Here is a 19,655-nt window from a genome sequence, read left to right on the forward strand (position 1 = left end):
ATCATTCATCGAAATCGAAGTATATCCTTTTTGAATGAGTTATGGCCTTTCCGGGAAGCGGATCAGAGGCCGTGATCAAGTCGCCTTCGCCGAAACACGCGTTTCCGTACTCGTTGTTTCATAACAAACGGACACCCTGATTCATGCTCGTTTCGCACTATCATGCACATAACTTGCATTCTCATGAGCATACCTGCATTAACATGCACATTTCTTGATATTGGCATACCTCCATGTTTTAGCATGCGTTGTCACGCACGTTCCTTTCTCGCATCGCGATGCATACACTCACCGGCACTGCGTGTGTCGAACTTTCGGAATCACATTAAATATATGTTGGTAGCATGTTGTACTTGTTGCAATTTCTCTCTTTTGCAGGCACGATATTGTATGTACGGTTCAATTGAGGCTGGTGCGACCAGACGAATCGCGCAGGTATCGTATCTTCTCCGTGTGAGACGTGGCGGGGATTGAATAATCCTCCGCATTCTTAACTGCATGAAATGTAGTTGTTGCTTTGCATTCTTGCTTAAAACTGTTGCATCTATTTGCGAATACCTGCTTCATTACAGCTTGCTGCATTTGCATGATCATTGGGTTACCTCCGGCTTTTTGCATTATCATTTGCATTTTGCCCCCTGCCTGTGGGCATGCCTGCGGGCACATCTTTGTTTATCTTACCTGTTTGTCTAAGTCTTCGGCCTTGTCAAAAATGGGTCGTCTCTGGGCTTTGACATTCACTCCCGTCACTTATGACTTTCGAGTTCTGTCAAAGAGGGGCAACTGTAGACACCCCATTTTTGACCGACCTTAAGACTCAGATGTCACTGATTGAGCGCTTGGTGATGTTGCATAATGTGCTCGTTCAGAAGTTTCAGAGTTGCGGCCGTGAGCCCTGCCTCCGGACTTCCGAACCCTCTTCTGTGCTTTGTCTCGGTTTGCGAACCAGACTCGGTTTTCTCTGTTTCTTTTCCTGAGGGGAGGGAGAGGTCCAGTAGACCATCTCTCAGTGGCCGTGGGCTGCATTTTGTGGCCGTAGGCCATTCTGCCCATTTCGGAGTCTGGTTTTCGGTTTTTCGGGACCGTTGGCCGTGTGCCTCGGTTCGGGACCGCCTAACCACCTCCGTTTGTTCTAATCTTTGACATATATCTTATTTAATCCCTTTTGAGGGACACTGGGGTCTGAGAAACCCACTTCGTGGCCGAATGCCACTTTCGGTGCTTAACAGCCCATTTTCGGGACCCCGAACTGCGCGTTTTGGCCCCCGAACATTCGTTTTGCAACGGTTTTCGTTCATTTTTGGCAGGTACCTCTGTTTTATCACCGGGGAGGTCATGGAAGGGTGAGAGGCCAGTAATTGTTGCAGCAACCAGTTATACATCCTCCGACGCCCTCCGGCGCCCGTTTTTCACACTTCCGGGCTAATGTTGAACACCTTGGGCCCATTTTCTCGAACTTTGAACCACATATTTGTGATGTACACACATGGGAGGACCCTAAAAAATGGTGGCCGGCCATTAATGCTACTTGACCCTTTTGACCCCCTCCTTCCGGGCTAATGTTGAACCCCTTGGGCCCATTTTCTTGAACTTTGAACCACATATTTGTGATGTACACACATGGGAGGACCCTAAAAGTTGGTGGCCGGCCAGTAATGCTACTTGACCCTTTTGACCCCCTCCTTCCGGGCTAATGTTGAACCCCTTGGGCCCATTTTCTTGAACTTTGAACCACACGGTTGTGTTATACACACATAGGAGGACACCATCAATTGGTGGCCGGTCAGAAAATCTGATTGACCCTTTTGACCCCTAGCCGGCTGGCTAGGGGGTGTGGCCGGCCGGCCACCTGCAGCAAAAGTAATAGGCCGGCCGAGCTCCTTGCACTGTTCCCTTTACAGCTGTGGGGCTTTATCCCCCAGAAAAGATCTTTATCCGGGGAATATTTTGTGGGGGAAAGTTGCTCTCCTTTTCCCCCACCTTTGCACCCCCTTTTTGGCCTATATAACAAGTAAGCTATATCACATGTTGGGGTTAGAAAATTTGGTCTTCAAGCTTCCATACACAAAGCCATCTCTATACCTCTCATTTCCTTGAAAATTCCTAAGTCCCTAATCACCATTTCTTCTACGCCACCAAGCTCTACCACCACCACCTCATTTCCAGCAACAAGGAAGGTTTCTCAAAGGCCAAAGGAGCTGCAAATTGGTCCAAGAAGCAACAAAAGTCTTAGTCTTCAAGGGTGAGTAACTTTTCTCCTCTTTGACCCTTTTTCTTGATCCATTTGTAAGCCTTTTATGCTTTTTGTTTCAAACTCCGGAACTAACTGAAAAGGGCCCTCTTTTGAGCTCATCTTCACTTTTCATTAAGGGCTCAACCCTGTTTGAGCCCTCCATGATGCACTTGCTTCATTGATCCTCTTATATGTCATAATCTTGCATGCTATTTTTGGCCCATGAGTAATCTGTTTTTGAGCATGTTGTAAACTGATATTAGGCTTATTTTGAGCCCCTCTTCAACATTGAAGAAGGGCTCAACACCATTTGGGACTTCCATGTTGTACCTACCTTTATACTCCTCCTTTCTTCCCCATTCTTGCATGCAATGGCAGCCTACCATGCTTTTGTTTTTGGCCATTTTACAGTTCCGAAAAAGTGATTATTTTGGTCCATTATTCATATTTCATTTATGTCCTTTCATGGTTTGGGGCCTCCATATGCCACTTCATGTTATATCTCTCTTTTATTCCCCATTCTTGCATGTTTAGTTAGCCTACCATGCTTTTGTTTTTGGTCATTTTAAAGTTCTGAAAAAGTGCTTATTTTGGCCCATTCTACATGTTTTAGTAAGGGTCTTTGGCTGTTTGATGATTATTTTGCATACCTCATGTTATAGCCATTTTTGAGCCTCATTTTGCATCACATTTCTATCATGTTTGTATACTGATTTGAGGTTTTCCATATACTGTAAATATTCATATTTTTGGTCCCTCTTCAATGTTGTAGAAGGAAATTTTTCATTTTGGGTTTTGTTTATATCACTTGCTTCATTACCCCTCTCTTGGCCCCTATTCTTGCATGCCATTTTTGCCATACCTATGCTTGCTGTTTGGCCATGTTTATAACTGTGAAAGTGCCTTTTTCGGGACTGTCTAGCTTCTTTCTTTGCATTGCATGTCCATATTGTGCATGTTTGGCATAGCTATAGGCCATTTCGGGTGCCTAAATTCGCATTTCGGGACTATTTCATGCATTTGGTGTCATTTCGCCTCATTTCGGGACTGTTTTCCCCCATATCTTAGTGCTGAAATTCTATTAGAATGATTATCATGTTTTCATGTCATTTGCATCGCATTCTATCATCGCCTCGGTTTGCGTGCCCGTGTGCACGCATTTCGAGGCAATTCATTTTCATTCATCGGCATCCTATGTGAGTGTGGCTGAGGCTCACTCATGTTGGTATAAGCCCATATCACATTTTCATGTCATTTGCATTCTACCATCGCCTCGATTTGCGTGCCCGTGTGCACGCATTTCGAGGCACTTCATTTTCATCCGTCGGCATCCTATGTGAGTGTGGCTGAGGCTCACTCATGTTGGTATAAGCCCATATCATGTTTTCATGCCATTACATCGCATTCTACCATCGCCTCGGTTTGCGTGCCCGTGTGCACGCATTTCAAGGTACTTCATTTTCATCCGTCGGCATCCTATGTAAGTGTGGCTGAGGCTCACTCATGTTGGTATAAGCCCATGTTACATTTTCCATGTCACTTGCATCACATTCTGCCATTTTCTCGGTTTGCGTGCCCGTGTGTACGCATTTCGAGGCATCTCATTTTCACAGCATAGTGCATACTAGGTTGTATCTTAGATTGCATTCTGTCATTTTCTCGATTTGCATGCCCGTGTGCACGCATTTCGAGGCATCTCATTTTCACAGCATAGTGCATACTAGGTTGTATCTTAGATTGCATTCTGTCATTTTCTCAGTTTGCGTGCCCGTGTGCACGCACGTCGAGGCATCTCATTTTCATAGCATAGTGCATACCAGGTTGTATCTTAGATTGCATTCTGTCATTTTCTCGGTTTGCGTGCCCGTGTGCACGCATTTCAAGGCATTTCACTTTCATAGCATGGTGTATGTTAGGATTGCATCTTAGTTGCATGTCATGCATATTGCATCGTGTTCGGGATAGGAGTTAGCCCGGGCACGGGAAACGAGGTGCATTTCGTACTCCGTGTGACTGAATGTGTCTCAATTTCCCAGTCACCGACACTCCGGATCATCCATGATGGAGTTAGGTTTTGTTGTGTTTTCATGTGCATTCATCCTACATTAAATTGTGCAATTCGACTCCTCGGCCGTCATGTCTCGGTATGCGTGATTGGTGGCACGACGATCGAGACATGCATATATCTGTGCAAATACATTGCTATGCCCCTTTCCTGCTCTCTGTTGCAGCAAAACGAAGAATCAGCAACTTTTTGGGGCTTGGCACGCATTTCAAGAACAGGTGTAAACAGAGGCTAATTGGGGCATTCCGGTGGATTTCCGCGCAAGACAATCCGGACATGCATCATCCATCAGAAGCAAGGCAGTCCCTGGCTTGCATGCCAGTTTTACCGCTTTCTTAGTTAATTCATTAATTAATTAGAAATTTGTACATTATTCGGACTGTAATATTTTGGACTGTAATATTCTTTTATTCGGGACTGTATATTTATTCGGACCCTCCGAGTGAGGGCACAACTGTAATAAGTGTATGTGAGTGTGATGTATGTCTTCCAACCCCACGTTTTTCTCCCTTTTATTTATCCGCTTATGATGGTCAGATTAGGGCATGTTTAAATTAGCATACAGTATGACAGCATGTTTGCATCATTCATCTGTATTGCATGCACCGGGCTCGGCGCATCATACTAACTACATTGTATTTTTCAATTCTAAAATTGAATACATGATAGTTGTAGCATCTCATATGCCATGTTTAGAATAGCCGAGCCTGCTATAGTTGCATTTTGCATGTGTTGCATTAGGCATTTCTGTATACTTAGGATTCATGCATGATTTCTAATGAGTTTCTGTTTTGGCTTAGAGTACTCGGTAAGCTTTATGCTTTAACATCCTTGCATGCGTGTGAGTGACTGCCATGAATAGCATGCTTACCATGAGGCTATGTGCTTATATGATATAACTGCCTGAATGCCTGTGGGTGAAGGTTGGGTTACTTGAATTGGAATAAATCATCAACTATTTGTTTTAAGTCCACTAGATAGTGGCAAAACCATCTTTTCTAAGCCCACCCGAGGGTGGCAAAATCTGCATTTTAAGCCTACTTGCGAGTTGCAAACCATCTTTCAAAAAAACAAACATGAAATGTTTTGTTCCAATTCAGGCGACCCAGTCTATACTTGTATGCTGTGCGCATCACATAGTAACCTAGGCTAATAACCGGAATAAGAACACACAAGGTTTTCAAAAATAGATATCATGGTTAGTAGAGGCCGATCTTTGATCGGGCGAGCAGGGGTGCTCACGAAGTGACCTTCCCCAATCGTACCCAAGTTCCCGAGCCGAGGCAACTTTGGTGATGACGGACACGTGGCCTTTGGCACCGAGTCAGGGTTTCCTAAATTTCCCATTAAAAAACATTTAGGTGGCGACTCTGTATCTGGCAAAGCAGTCCATGTTTGGCACTTCTTTCAAAAATCTTTTTTTTAAAACGATTTGCCGGATTTGGACTCTTTGGTTCAGACTTAGAACCGTGACTAGAAATCGAGTCCGAGCTGTAGCGAGGTCCCCCGCGGGCTGTCTACAGTTTCTGGCGACTCTGCTGGGGATTTAGAGAGCTTGACTCGAACTCATGATATCTGTTTTTGACTACACTTGTGTGATTCTTTGCATTGCATTTGCATTGGTGCGCCTAGGACACCGTGTTTGCCATCTGCTATTCCTGGACGGTTTGCCGGAGGCTTGTCTTGTCAAGGCATGACCATAAGGCTGACCGGTTGTGGGCTCTGCCAGCATGGGAACACAAACCCCGGTTTTACCGGGGCACCCTCTTTGACCATTCGACCTAGTGCATATTCGGATCCATAGTGACCATTCCAAATTAGGACAGGTTGCTTACCCGTTTACAGGTTGTTTGAAACCGCTGCGTGCGTAGTGAAACCCTAGTTCCTGACAAAATAGGACAGGGAAACCCTACCCCAATATAGGGGTGTTTTGGCTCTCACTTATCTGTTATGTGCTTTAGAGTGCGTATCTACAGGAATGCATGTATCATTATATGAGTTTGGGTATCAGGCCTGCGGGCATCAGTTCAGTATTGTCAGTATCAGGCCTGCGGGCATCAGTTCAGTATATGAGTTTGAGTATCAAGCCTGCGGGCATCAGTTCAGTATTGTCAGCATCAGGCCTGCGGGCATCAGTTCAGTATTATGGGTATCAGGCCTGCAGGCATCAGCCAGTATTTGAGAATCAGCTATCTGCGGATATCAGATTCTATTTTAGGGGACAGTGATACAGGGATAATAATCAGTGTTTGAGAACAGTGTGTTATTCAGCTTATTGACTGTGTGTTATTATGCCCGGCTGTGTGTCATGCATTTTATTTTAAGCCGTTATGCTGTCCGTTTATCTGTTTATTTATTTCCTTTTCGCTTTATTTATCTTTTGCTAGGTCAGTTTTTAGCACAATTGCTTCCAACCCAGCAGGCATTCCCCAAGCACTTTGGACACGAGGTCGTCGACTCCATCGATCTGAGGATCTAATCAACGGACAGCCAGTGTTCCATTCTCTACCCCCTGTTACCAGAAGGAAGCAGAAAAAGCGCAGTGTATCTGAACAGAGAGCGCTAGAACAGTGGTTTCCCCCATCAGTAGACAGTTGGGTTGAGATCCCCACTGAGACAGATTTGCCGGTAGTTCAGATAAATCAAAACAGTATGACGGCACCAATAGGAGTTGAGGAAATGATGCGCCAAATGCAGGAAACCATGCGGGCCGTGCAGCAGGATGCCGTTCGCCGAGATGAACTCGCTAAGCAGCAAGCTGAGATTATGACCCAACAGGCTGAGCTGATTACCAGGCTGCAACAACAGAATACAGCATCTGCTTCACACCAAATTCCTCCTCCGGCAGGGCCCCCATTACCTGAGCAGACACCTGCTGTTCAGAACGCTCCTCCAAACACCCAGAATACTGTGCCGACTATCCAAAACTTGCAAGAGGACACAAATCTTCCAACGGGGCCAGCTCCGCCCCCGCTTCCACCACAACTGTCCAAGGTCCATACATCCAATCACCCGGACTCTCCATTCGAGATCGAGGTTGATCATACAGCTCTGAAATTGAGCAAACTGGAGAAGCTCTTCAAGAAATCCCAAGGGGTCAAGGCTATGCCGGATATCGAAGATGGATATACCGAGGAGGCCGTAACACTCCCCGATAGGTTCAAAATGCCACAAATCGACCGCTTTGATGGGTCTGGTGACCCCATGGTCCATATCCGACTGTTTGCAGACATCTTCCGGCCAATGGGCCTAACACGACCACAGAAGCTTTCATTATTCGGCCGAACCCTGTCGGGTGTGGCCTCCCATTGGTACGCAAAGTTACAAGATGAAGTGAAGAAAAATTGGGATGAGATGGCTGAGGCCTTTGTCGTGCAATATTCATACAACACTCAGATCGAGATCACAACTCGTGATCTTGAAACGACAAGGCAAGAGCCCAAGGAAACTTTCTCGGACTTTGTGATCCGATGGAGGGCGAAGGCGTCAATGATGACCTTAAGGCCCACTGACAAAGATCAAATCCGGATGATTGTGCGCAATCTCCACCCGAAGTTGATGCAGAGAATGATTGTAGTCCCCTTCCCTACTTTCGCAGATTTACATGAGATGGGGGTGCAAATCGAAGACGCAATGAAACAAGGTCTGTTTGACCATGACAGAGAACAACCAAGGAGGACGTTCAACCGTAACAACAATGCGGGCCCGAGTGGCGCTGCAAATACGAGAGCCTCGGAAGTTAGTATGGTCACCACCACTCCCCCTCCCCCTCCAAGGCCCATGACTGCCACACCCTTCTCCGGCGCGTCCGGAAGCAACACACAAGCCAACAGATTCCAACCGCGAGGCCAAAGAACCTTTACCCCACTATATATGCCCCTGACCAAGGTTCTGGGAATATTGATCAGAAAAAATCATTTGAAACCCCTGGAACCAAAGCCATTACCGAATCCACTCCCCCCCTCTTATGACCCAGCAAAGTACTGCGCATATCACCAACAACATGGTCACGACACCGACCGTTGTTACAGATTGCGTCATGAGATCCAAGATCTTATTGACAAACAGGTGATCGCGCCTCCTGATAAACCCAACGTCACAACCAACCCTCTCCCACCACATAACCAACCTTCCCCTCCCAAAAGAATTAATTTTATCCAGACTGGGGTCGCATCTTACGATCCTAGCATCTATATTACGCCCACCCACCTACCCAAGCCGGAGGTGCTCCTTCCCGATTGCACTGATTTCTTGTGCATGGTGGACATCTCTAAAACCCAACCAGAACCGATGGTGGTGACCGTCGAAGATAGGGCAGGGCAGATTTTGGGAGAGAATGAGATTGTTGAATCTGAGACTGGACAGAGTTTTGTTGGGAGAGCCTATGATCCAAGCAAGTACATCCTATCAACGAGCCGAATTGGGCTAAGTGTAGAATTGCCAGAGACAGAAGAGCTATGCATGATCCGAGGGGATGGATCTGGGCTATGGGCAGATGATCTGACAGCCGTAGAGGAGGACTATGCCAACCTGCAACTTCTCGATGACCAGGAACTGGGGGATGCGTCAATCAACTGGTACGATTATGAGGGATCAGCGGAGGCCACTGGATGGCTCGAAGATCAACCAGATGCAGTGGGGGAAGCCCAACCAGAACAGAGCCCAGCAGGGGTAGAAGTATCAGTTGTGGCCGGAATGGCCGAAAGTCAAGTTGTATCGCCGGAGAGCGCCGATGCTAAGAATTCCGCTCGAGACATGGGCATTATGGATACGGGAATTGTTGAACAAACAGCTGTACTGATGCAGCTGGAACAAGAAAAGTTCGAGGAGGCTGAGAGAATTAGGAAAGCTAAAGGCCCTAAGGGGACTGAAAGTGCTGCGTGCACGAAGATAGAGAATGCTGCGAGCATGTTGACAGGGAGCACTGCAAGTGCAACTAAACCGGAGCCAGACAGGTGTCTGTTGGGTGCCGATGGAATGTGGTGGGAAGACGATGACTTATGTCTTGCCCACACGGATGAAGACTGGGGAATAATCAACCGGATGACACTTGGTACCTCGATGAGGTTGACCACATGACGAGAAGTGGGCGGTACTTCAAACCCCCACACCTGGACCAACCCGAGGCATCCGGGAAGGATAGAGAAGCGGAGAAACAGAAGGAGAAGCAGATTGAAGATGAAGCTGTGTTGAAATAGTTAAAAAAGATACAAGCAGACATCTCCATCTGGGGACTGCTAATGGCATCACGAGTACATAGAGAAGCTGTCTTATCTGCTATGGACAAGTCCAAACTCTCCATAGACACCACGCCTGAACAGTTGGTTGGGCTGGTTTTTCCGGGAGGAGGTTCCCCGGCATTAACCTTTTCGGACAAGGAGCTACCGCCTGAGGGCACAAGTCATAACAAACCTCTCTATATTTCTGTGGAATGTAGAGATAAGTGGATACCGGTGGTACTTGTTGATACCGGGTCTGCAATTAATGTTTACCCAACCAGAACGGCATATGCAATCGGGTTAAAACCCGTGGACTTCGTCCCAACCACCCAAGTGATCAGAGCATACGATAATACCAGCAGAGAAGTGATGTGGACTGTTAAGATTCAAACCAAGGTTGGTCCAGGACAACACAGTATCGAATTTCATATCTTGGACGTTCCCGCAACCTTTAACTTACTTTTGGGGCGACCGTGGTTGCACCAGGTCAAAGCAGTCTCTTTCACTCTACATCAGATGCTAAAGTACCCCCACGGGAAAGGGGTAGCGATCTTTTTCGGGAATTCATCAATCCATCCGCCGCCGGAAGTGTCCACACCTGTCTTAGAGATTGAGCACGACACGGAGGATGTGTTTTTGTCGAGGTTCACTTTGGCCGAGGCTCAAGTGGTGCAGAATGTCATGGCTGTGAATGAGGGCATGTACGTTAGTGCACAATCTATCTACCTCATGAACAAGCTAAAACATACCCCCGGGATGGGATTAGGGAGAAGCGGCCGGAAGGGCGTCTCAGTGTTGGCCGAAGTGCCACACAACCCTCACGCCTTTGGACTGGGCTATCTGCCCACCAAAGAGGACTGGGTGAGAAAAGGAAAAGAAATGGCCGGAAGGGCCAGAGCAAAGAAGGCCGGGAAGCCATTTGAGTTAATGCACAGGCCCATCTGGGGTACCCTAAACGGACGCTTCGTCCGGGAGGGGGAAGATTTTCCATTCTACGACTTCCCGGAGCCATGGCTAAACGCGGAGGGGAAGCGCGTGCCTGGTTTTGAAATCTTTTTCGACATACAATTATCTGGGGATGACGTTGCCGAAGCGCAGACAGACCCACCAACTGAGGTTGAGCAATGTGAAGTAGTGGATCCTAAGGGCACAGAGCTTGAAATGGGGGTAGCACTGGCAAGTCTACTATCAGATCCTCCGATCGGCCAAGAGTGCTTAGGGGATAACTCTTCGGTTTCTGTGATTGGAGATGAAATAGCTGCGGGCTTTCCAGCGCCGATCTTGGATGCATCTATCGCACCTTCTCTCATTTGGCAATATGAAGAAGGCTTTTTATCTAGCAGCTCCAGGTCAGGTAGTGAGCCGGAATCTGATTCCACCGAATCTTGTGTGTCGGAATTAGATTCCAGCTCGACTGAGTCTGAGTCCGGTATTCCAGGGGGTGATAACCCGGATGCCACAGTCCTGTCTAGGTCGTCATTTTCATTTTCTTTTGAGTCTGTTGTAACAGAGGAATCTGACGGCTTAGAAATATTTAATGAGAATGATGTGGATGTGGTTTCTGAGTATTTTTCTGTGCCTTTGATTTATTGCTTAAATCAGGATTTTCAAAATTTTGATAAAAACGACGAGGAAGAAATTCCTCCGGTTTTACAACGATTAATTGATCAAGAGCAGGAAAGATTTGTTAAACCTTTAATGGATGAAATCACTACTGTGAATGTTGGTACTGAGAAGGACCCGCGGCTGGTCCAGATCGGGTCCACGTTGTCTTCGGAGGAGTGCGAGCGCTTAGTCGCTTTATTAAAATATTTCAAAGATGTTTTCGCGTGGTCCTACGAAGACATGCCTGGAATCGATCTTGAGATTGTACAGCACCAGATCCCTCTTGATCCCGAGGCCCGCGCTGTCAAACAGAAACTCAGAAGGATTCGCCCGGACTGGGCTCTCAAAATTAAGGAAGAGGTCACCAAGCAAATTGACGCAGGGTTCCTGCTGGTATCTGAATACCCAACTTGGTTGGCCAACATTGTTCCGGTGCCAAAAAAGGACGGCAGGATTCGGGTCTGTGTAGACTTCAGAGATTTGAACAGGGCCAGTCCGAAGGATGACTTTCCCTTGCCACACATTGACGAATTGGTGGACTTCACGGCAGGACACGCTTTGCTTTCGTTTATGGATGGTTTCTCAGGCTATAATCAGATAGTAATGGCACCCGAAGACCGGGAGAAGACTGCGTTCACTACCCCGTGGGGGACATATTGTTATAGAGTGATGCCATTCGGGTTAAAAAATGCTGGAGCTACGTATCAACGGGCAGCAACTACAATATTGCATGATATGATCCATAAAGAGGTCGAGGTGTATGTGGACGACATGATTGTCAAGTCCAAAGATAGAGAGGGCCACTACACCGCCTTACAAAAATTCTTTCAAAGGATCAAAGAGTTTCGGCTGCGACTGAATCCCCAGAAATGTACGTTTGGTGTTACAGTAGGGAAGATGCTAGGGTTTCTGATTACACAAAGGGGCATCGAGGTCGACCCTTCCAAAATCAAGGCCATCTTAGAAATGCCACCACCAGGGACTGAAAAGGAGGTGCGAGGCTTTCTGGGTAAAGTGCAATTCATAAGACGGTTTATTTCTAAATTAACCTTGACTTGTGAACCACTTTTTGGTCTCCTGAAGAAAGGAAAGAAATTCCAATGGGACGGCCGATGTCAAGCAGCTTTTGAGCAGATCAAAGAGTATCTACAGAACCCACCCGTGTTGTCACCGCCAGAGCCGGGGAGACCGTTGATATTGTATCTTTCGGTAACTGAGACTACCATGGGCTGCATGCTCGCGCAGGAGTCAGAAGACAAAGTGGAAAGAGCCATCTACTATCTGAGCAAAAAGATGCTGGATTACGAGACCCGCTATACACCGCTGGAGAAGGCTTGCTTAGCCTTGGTATGGGCAACCAGGAAGCTGCGGCACTACCTGTTAGCCCACTCTGTAATGTTGGTTTCGCGTTTGGATCCCATCAAATATCTCTTCGAGGGTAGGCTAGCTCGTTGGCTGCTGTTGCTCTCCGAATTTGATTTGAAGTATGTAACGCGCAAGTCAGTAAAAGGGAGAGCGGTAGCGGAGTTCCTTGTCGACCACCCGGTTGAGGGGGATGAAGCAGTTGAGTATCTATTCCCAGATGAAGCCATTCTGCACGTCGAAGATGAAACATGGACGATGTACTTTGACGGAGCGTCAAACCAGTATGGGTATGGGATAGGGGTGTTGCTGATAGCGCCTGATGATTCCCGTATCCCTTTAGCATTCAAGCTCCGGTTCAAAGTTTCCAACAATGAAGCAGAGTATGAGGCATGTATTGCTGGCCTGGAAGCAGCCCTGGAACTAGGGGCAAGACGGTTGGACGTCATTGGGGACTCGAACCTTGTTGTGTCTCAAGCAAAAGGAGATTGGAAAGTCAAGGAGGAAAGGATGATAATCTACCACCAAACCTTGGATTTGTTAATTCCTCGGTTTGAGAAGCTAAATTTCACCCACCTCGTAAGAGAGAACAACAGGTTTGCAGATTCACTAGCAACTCTATCTTCCATGATAGACATCCCGTCCGGAGTCCGGATGCGTCCAGTCATTATTGATCAAAAGTTTGCGCCAGCATACGAGTCGATTTCCGCCATAGATGAGGTTCAAGACAGCAACCCCTGGTATTACGACATCTGGAACTTCTTGGAAAAGGAGACATATCCACTTGGGGCAAATGCCAAGGATAAGAGGGCTATTAGAAGAATGGCTGCTCAGTTCATTATCTGCGGGGGAAAGCTGTACAAAAGGGGTCATCTGGGAATGCATAAGCTCTGTGTAGAAGCTGAAGAGTCGAAACGCCTGATGGAAGCCATCCATGGGGGGGAGTGCGGTGCACACATGAATGGAGTAATGCTGGCCAGAAAGATCCTCAGACAGGGCTACTACTGGTCAACCATGGAGGAGGATTGTATAAGTTTTGTTCGGCGATGCCACAAGTGTCAAATTCATGCAAATCGCATGAACATCCCGCCGTCAAAACTGTACAACATGACTTCGCCATGGCCTTTTTCAGTCTGGGGAATTGATGTGATCGGAGCTGTTACCCCGAAGGGGTCAAACGGGCATGAGTTTATCCTAGTAGCGATAGATTATTTCACAAAGTGGGTCGAGGCCCAATCATACGCGGTGTTGAAGGCGTCGCACGTCGCAAAGTTCATCAGAAACAACATCATCTGTCGCTACGGGGTGCCAAACGAGATAATTTCAGATAATGGTTCCCACTTCAAGAAGGAAGTGATAGACTTGTTGGAAAAATACAATGTGGCTTTCCATAAGTCATCTACATACAGACCGCAGACCAACAGAGCGGTTGAGGCCGCCAACAAGAATATCAAGCACATACTACAGAAGATGGTGGGAACCTATCGGGATTGGCCAGACAAGCTGCCATTTGCTCTGTGGGGCTACAGGACTTCAATCAGAACTTCTACTGGAGCAACTCCATATTCATTGGTCTATGGAATGGAGGCTGTTCTACCCATTGAGATTGAGGTTCTGTCGTTACGAGTATTGGCTGAATGCCAGATAGCCGAAGTAGATTGGCAGCAAAGCAGATTCGAAGAACTCATGCTCTTTGATGAAAGAAGACTGAAAGCACTGTACCACATCCAAGGCTATCAACGCAGAATTGCCCGGGCTTTCAACAAGAAGGTTAAGTCCAGGAATCTGAAAGAAGGAGATTTGGTGCTCAAAGACAACCGAGCTCCCATCCACGACCCAAGGGGCAAGTTCAAACCAAATTGGACTGGTCCTTACATCATCAAAGCTATCTGGTCAGGTGGAGCTGTGGTTCTGATGGATCTAGATGGCTTGGAGTTCTCACAACCGATCAATATGGACAAGTTGAAGAAATACTATCCTTGAGAGGCTCGCTAAGCCGAAAACCCGAAAGGGCGACCTAGGAAAAAGTCAGAGCACAAAAAATTAGAAAATATAAAAACTGAGCTCGCAAGGTTGAAAACCCGCAAAGGGCGGCCTTGGCAAAAGTTAGAGCGCAAAAGGAGAGTTAAAATACTCGAGTGAACCTGAGCCTGAACTACGTAAGGCTTGATTCCCATCTTTGGGATACGTAGGCAACTTCACCTTGAAGTTCAGCCATAAACTCTTCCTCAATCAACTCTGTCCATTTCGATCATCTCAGTCATCTTTGTCCATCAGCATTTATCGCGATCTCCGGTACAGTGCTGTTCAGACTAGGGGCAACTTTCCGTTGCCGCGACGGTGCAAAGTTACTCAGACTAGGGGCAACTTTCCGTTGCTATGAAGTGCCGCGTTGTTCTTCAGACTAGGGGCAACTTTCCAGTTGCGGGGATCTGGGGTTGTGCATTTCAGTGACAGATCTTCGGCGTGTCCAGTTCTGATCCACATCGAAAATAGTTTTGAAAAGTTTTAATAAAAGTTGACTTTGTTCAAATCAATCTTTTTACGACTAAGACCATTTCTGGACCCTAAGCGGAAAATTTTCAGTACCACAACTGTCAATTTCATTGATTTCAAAACTAAGTTCTCCTGCTCTTGCATTACAATCGAGGTTGCTTTTTAGTACATTCATAACGAAAACTTGAAAACGCTAAATAAGCAATAAATTTGGGGCATAGTTGAATCAAGTATCTCTGCGTCCCCTCCCAGAGCTGGACGGAGCATCTGATGCCAAGCTAGGCCCAAACTGTGCCTCCTCATTAAGCCAATCCAAGCACTCATCGGACAAAGTGCAACTGAAAGTTGAAGCAGGGGCCAGGAGCTCTCCAGTCCTCCATGCCGTGGCATATCGGGCAAGCTGTGCACCCCGGATCGGGAAAGCAGCTGGGTACTCAATCCCCTCCGGTGGACAGGTCTGATCATGACCAAACTGACACAGAAACCGGAACGGAAAATAGAATACGCAGTGGGTTAGACCAATCAATTGGATCCCAATCAGCCGAGACATACTATAGCTCATTGCCGGGAGGTTGAGCCAAGGACAACGCCAAGTAATGCTGTCTGCGGACAAATTGCACATCCAATCGAACCACCACCTTTCGTCAAGAGCATTGACTAGGCGCTGCCGAAAGAAGTAGCCTCGAGCTGAATAGGCCGGGCAAGAGTCCACAACCTGCAACTTGTCCTACCTAGGGGAGGGATGGAAAATGAGAGAATAAAGAACAGACAGATGTACGATGAGAGAAAAAGTAAGACAAGGGTTTTGTGAAAAAAAAAAACCGAGCCTGAGGGTTGAGTGATGTGAGCAAATATATATGTGAGGTCGGGTGGGAAACATTACCTGCAACAGCAGTGGACTCCCGGCAAACCTAGTCGCCTCCCGGCGATAGACAGAATATAAGCCCATCAGTGTCTCGCCCAAGGTTATGGCAATACAGCTCTTTCCTTCTCTCAAACCTTGGGCGACTTCAATCAGGTGAATGCTAGCCCCGCCGAAGCCCGAGGAAAGCAGAAAGTGAGACAACAAACATAAGCAGAGGGCGTGTTGCCGGAAACCCTGCCAATAATGGTTGCTGTGGTCACCGGCGTCAGAAAAACGATGGATCAAACCGAGGATGTCCAGTTCCCCACTGCAGATCAGAGATCGAGCATCATGCACCGTAAGCCCACACATCCGCCCTAAAGCCTGAGCATGGCCAAAACGGAGCTGGGGCAAGATCACTTCAGAGCATTCAGACTCCATCAAAACCTGAAAATCTTCGAAAGTGGGACACATCTCTTGGCCGCCAAAGCTAAAAACATGCGTCACTGGATTCCAGAACCTTGCCGCGGCATGGAGAAAAGGAAGCTGTAGCGGAGTACGGCTCAGCGTGAATAGTGCATTCAAGCCGAAACCCCAGAAATTCAGCTTTTCCGAGCCATCTAGAGAAGAGATCCAAGATGTGACATTTTCTGCAAGAAACGCCTCCATCTTTGTCTAAAACTAAGATGAAATGAATGTTCCCGAAGTTGAGGCTTTTATAGAAGGAAAAACACTATTCACGGGGACACGTGTCAAAAACTAGGAGGCTGCAGGACTGAGTGGCTGGCCGGCCACCTTTTCTGGCTGGCCAGCCATTTACTTTTTACAAAACTGGCCGGCCAGCTGTCTCTCTCCACAAAAATGGTCGGCCGGCTCCCAAAGGTGGCCGGCAATGCTGCAGTATATCCCCTTGGCCCTGTTTTACCCTTTTGAGGAGAGTTCCAAGTATTTCCATGCAACGGGAGAGTCAAAGGCCTTCATCTCCCTCCGTTTCGGATGCGTTCCGGTGCCCAGATCATCAGAAGTACACTCTGTTGTTGCTGAGTTTTGTTTATCGAGTTGTTGTTTTGCTTATCGAGTTGTTTGTCGAGCGGACGTGTTTCATGTTTTTGAGTCATTGCGCTCTGTTTAAGCAATCTTTGTTTAAGTCTTGTTTATTTGCGTTGTTAACGTTGTTGCATTTTGCTTATTGAGTTGTAAACTTCCTAAGGTTCTGTTATATCTTAGTAAGTTGAGTTGCTTAGTTTGTTGCGTCGGTTCACTACCTGACTTGGTGATTACACAATGCACATTCCCATTCAATTTCTTTTTTGTGCGAAATAAATTGATGCGATACGATGCTAAAAGTTTAAAATACAAACACCTTTTCAAAAGCTATTTCATTCCATCATGCTTTACAACAAACAAAGGTACAAGTTTTACGAAAATAAAACTGCCTAACAATGTGCAAAGTGCTACAAACTACTAGCAAAAAGAAAAATAAAGCAGGAAATAGCAACATCAATGTCCTCGGGAGCGGGAACGAGAAGCACTCCTCATCCTCTTCTACGGGACAACCTCCGCACCATCATCATCATCTGAGTCGGAGTTGTCATCCTCAGGATCCTCCTCAGCCTCGCCTCCATTCCCCGAGCCAAAACCGGAGCCCCCCTCCTCAGCAGATGTCTCTGACTGACGGTCGATAGCCTCCTCCTCCTCCTCAGCATCCTCCTCCTCCTCATCAGGCTCCACCTCCACAACGTGAGCCCTGCGTCTGCGGACAGGCCCTCCTCGAGCTCCTCGAAAAGACCTAGATGGCCCGGCTCCTCGGGAAGGCCGATATGGCCCCGCCCCCTGAAAAGGCCCAGATGGCCTAGCTCCCCAAGGAGGCCCGGGTGGCCGGCCTGCGGCTGACCGGACCATGAAGGCATCTGAAAACAAAGAGTTCAATTCAAATACATCAGTCCAAATATATACATCAGATGTAGATACAAGCAAAGGCTACGTGAAGTGGGTGCATGTAAATACAGTGTACGAGTGGGGTGTGTATCAGATGTGCTCTACACAAGTAGTCTATCGATGCAGTAGAAATCAGCATGTCATCAAAAGTATGATAAATGCCAGAAAACTGAAGAGTACCTGAATGCCCGCAACAGACAACTGTGCCTCCCTACGCAGGACCATGCCCTCGAGTGTGGCCACCAGTCCAACCACCTCCTCCATGTACCCTCGCGGTGGCTGCAAATATGAGCTCATAGTAATCAGTGAACAAAAATGTCTAAACATCTGAATGATGAATGAAAACCAGTGGAGCATACCAGCGGTGAGTCAGGATCAATGGCGTATCGATCACTGGGCATCGGAGGCTCTAGCGGGATCGGGGTCGGAGAGATAGCCCCATACTGCCACGCCATCAACTCAGTCGGCATATCTGGCCATCCAGGATGAGGATAAGTCGACGGAACCGGAGGAACCGGTCTACTCCCACCTCTAGATGTACCAGCCCTGCTAGTAGAAGGGGCGTCTGCAGCCCGAGTCTGAGCCTGGCCCGAGGATGACATACCGGCAGGCCTCATCATCGGGATACGAGCTCCCGTCAATGGAGGCATCAAATATATGTGACGGTAAGTGGCATAGTCCCCCTCCTCAATATGTAGTAAAGCATCACTACCCAGCATGGCGCCGACTACCTCTGAGTAAGAGAGCCTGTCAGCAGTCCGCATACTGGCTGGGGGTACTGCGGGAGGATCCTGAGAAAGATACCCCCATACCTGGCGCAGAAAGCGTTCCCCCAGGAACCATACCCTGCCAACCGGCCCTTCAAGCAGGACCCTATACTGGGAGATGTCTGACCCTCCGGTATACTGAAGTCGGAGACCATCACCCAGGGGCGCCCAAGGCTGCCATGTGATCTGCGGATGATAAATGCATAAACCAATCAGAAATCGAGAATATACAGAGCAAATCTAAGATGAAAATGAAAGGAACTGAAAGCTCAGAGGTACCTCTGAATGTCGCACAGTGTCAAAGTACTGTCGCAGGTAAAGGAGGGTCTCTCGAGGTCTCGGCCGGTGCGGGCCCTCGAACACCAATGAATATGGGGTCATGGGAATCCCTGCCACCTCCAGCTCTGGGGCTAATGATGGGAAGTATACATAGACCCATAGCTGAGAAAAGCAGTGCAGAATGTAAGTACGAAATGCTGAGAGCAAAATACAGACTGTAAAAGTGCGCTGTGAGTGCAATGTACAAGTAATGAGAAGCAGAAATGTAAATCAAGAGGATAGAAAAGTACCTCCCAGGCTCTCTAGTAGCCGCCAAGTAAATCGCCCCGCCCGCGGGAGGTCGCGCTCATATAAAAGTAAAGGGTAGCCAGGCCGGCGCCACCCCAGTCATATCGATGGACCTGTGATAGGTCAACCAGAGCGCTCAGCAGGTATAACCCGACTGTGTTCCCTCTGTCGGCGAACAGGGTAGTCCCGAAGAGGAACATAAGGAAACCACGGGCATACTGCTCTGTCTCCTCGGGAGTCTCGGGCACCATCTCTGCCCGCCGAAAGTGGGAAGAGAACCAAGTGTATCGGACTCTCCCAGAAACCCTGTCAACAGGCGGGCGAGCCCCCAATAGATACATCCAAGCGGCCTCCCACTCGCCCATATCCTCATCGTAGGGGATGGACCAACCTCCGATGTCTAAGCCAGTCAACACAGCGAAGTCTAGGGGCGTCATGGTCATGTCCCCGGTAGCAGAGAAATGAAAGGAGTTGGTGGTGTCCCACCATCTCTCTACCAAGGCTGCCATCAGTGTCCTCCTGGCAGGACAACGTGACAACCCGACGCAGAAGGGCCCGA

At 47.7% G+C, this 19,655-nt stretch overlaps 1 protein-coding gene across 1 annotated transcript in view; it reads right to left on the reverse strand.

Annotated features, from left to right (window-relative positions):
- Nucleotides 1-18,998, reverse strand: part of LOC145800352 (uncharacterized) — a 44,595-nt gene extending 25,597 nt beyond the window's left edge. The window contains exons 1-4 of the mRNA XM_082890009.1: nucleotides 18,809-18,998; nucleotides 18,122-18,715; nucleotides 17,943-18,041; nucleotides 17,708-17,734 (exon numbers count right to left, since the gene is read on the reverse strand). Coding sequence (XP_082746135.1) covers nucleotides 17,708-17,734; nucleotides 17,943-18,041; nucleotides 18,122-18,715; nucleotides 18,809-18,910 — 822 coding nt within the window. The 5' untranslated portion in view covers nucleotides 18,911-18,998. The remainder of the gene's footprint in view (nucleotides 1-17,707; nucleotides 17,735-17,942; nucleotides 18,042-18,121; nucleotides 18,716-18,808) is intronic.
- Between the last annotated feature and the right edge of the window lie 657 nt (nucleotides 18,999-19,655).

Source organism: Camellia sinensis, chromosome 10 (assembly GCF_055761805.1).
Source record: "Camellia sinensis isolate YWXY chromosome 10, ASM5576180v1, whole genome shotgun sequence".
NCBI classification, from domain to species: Eukaryota; Viridiplantae; Streptophyta; class Magnoliopsida; order Ericales; family Theaceae; genus Camellia; species Camellia sinensis.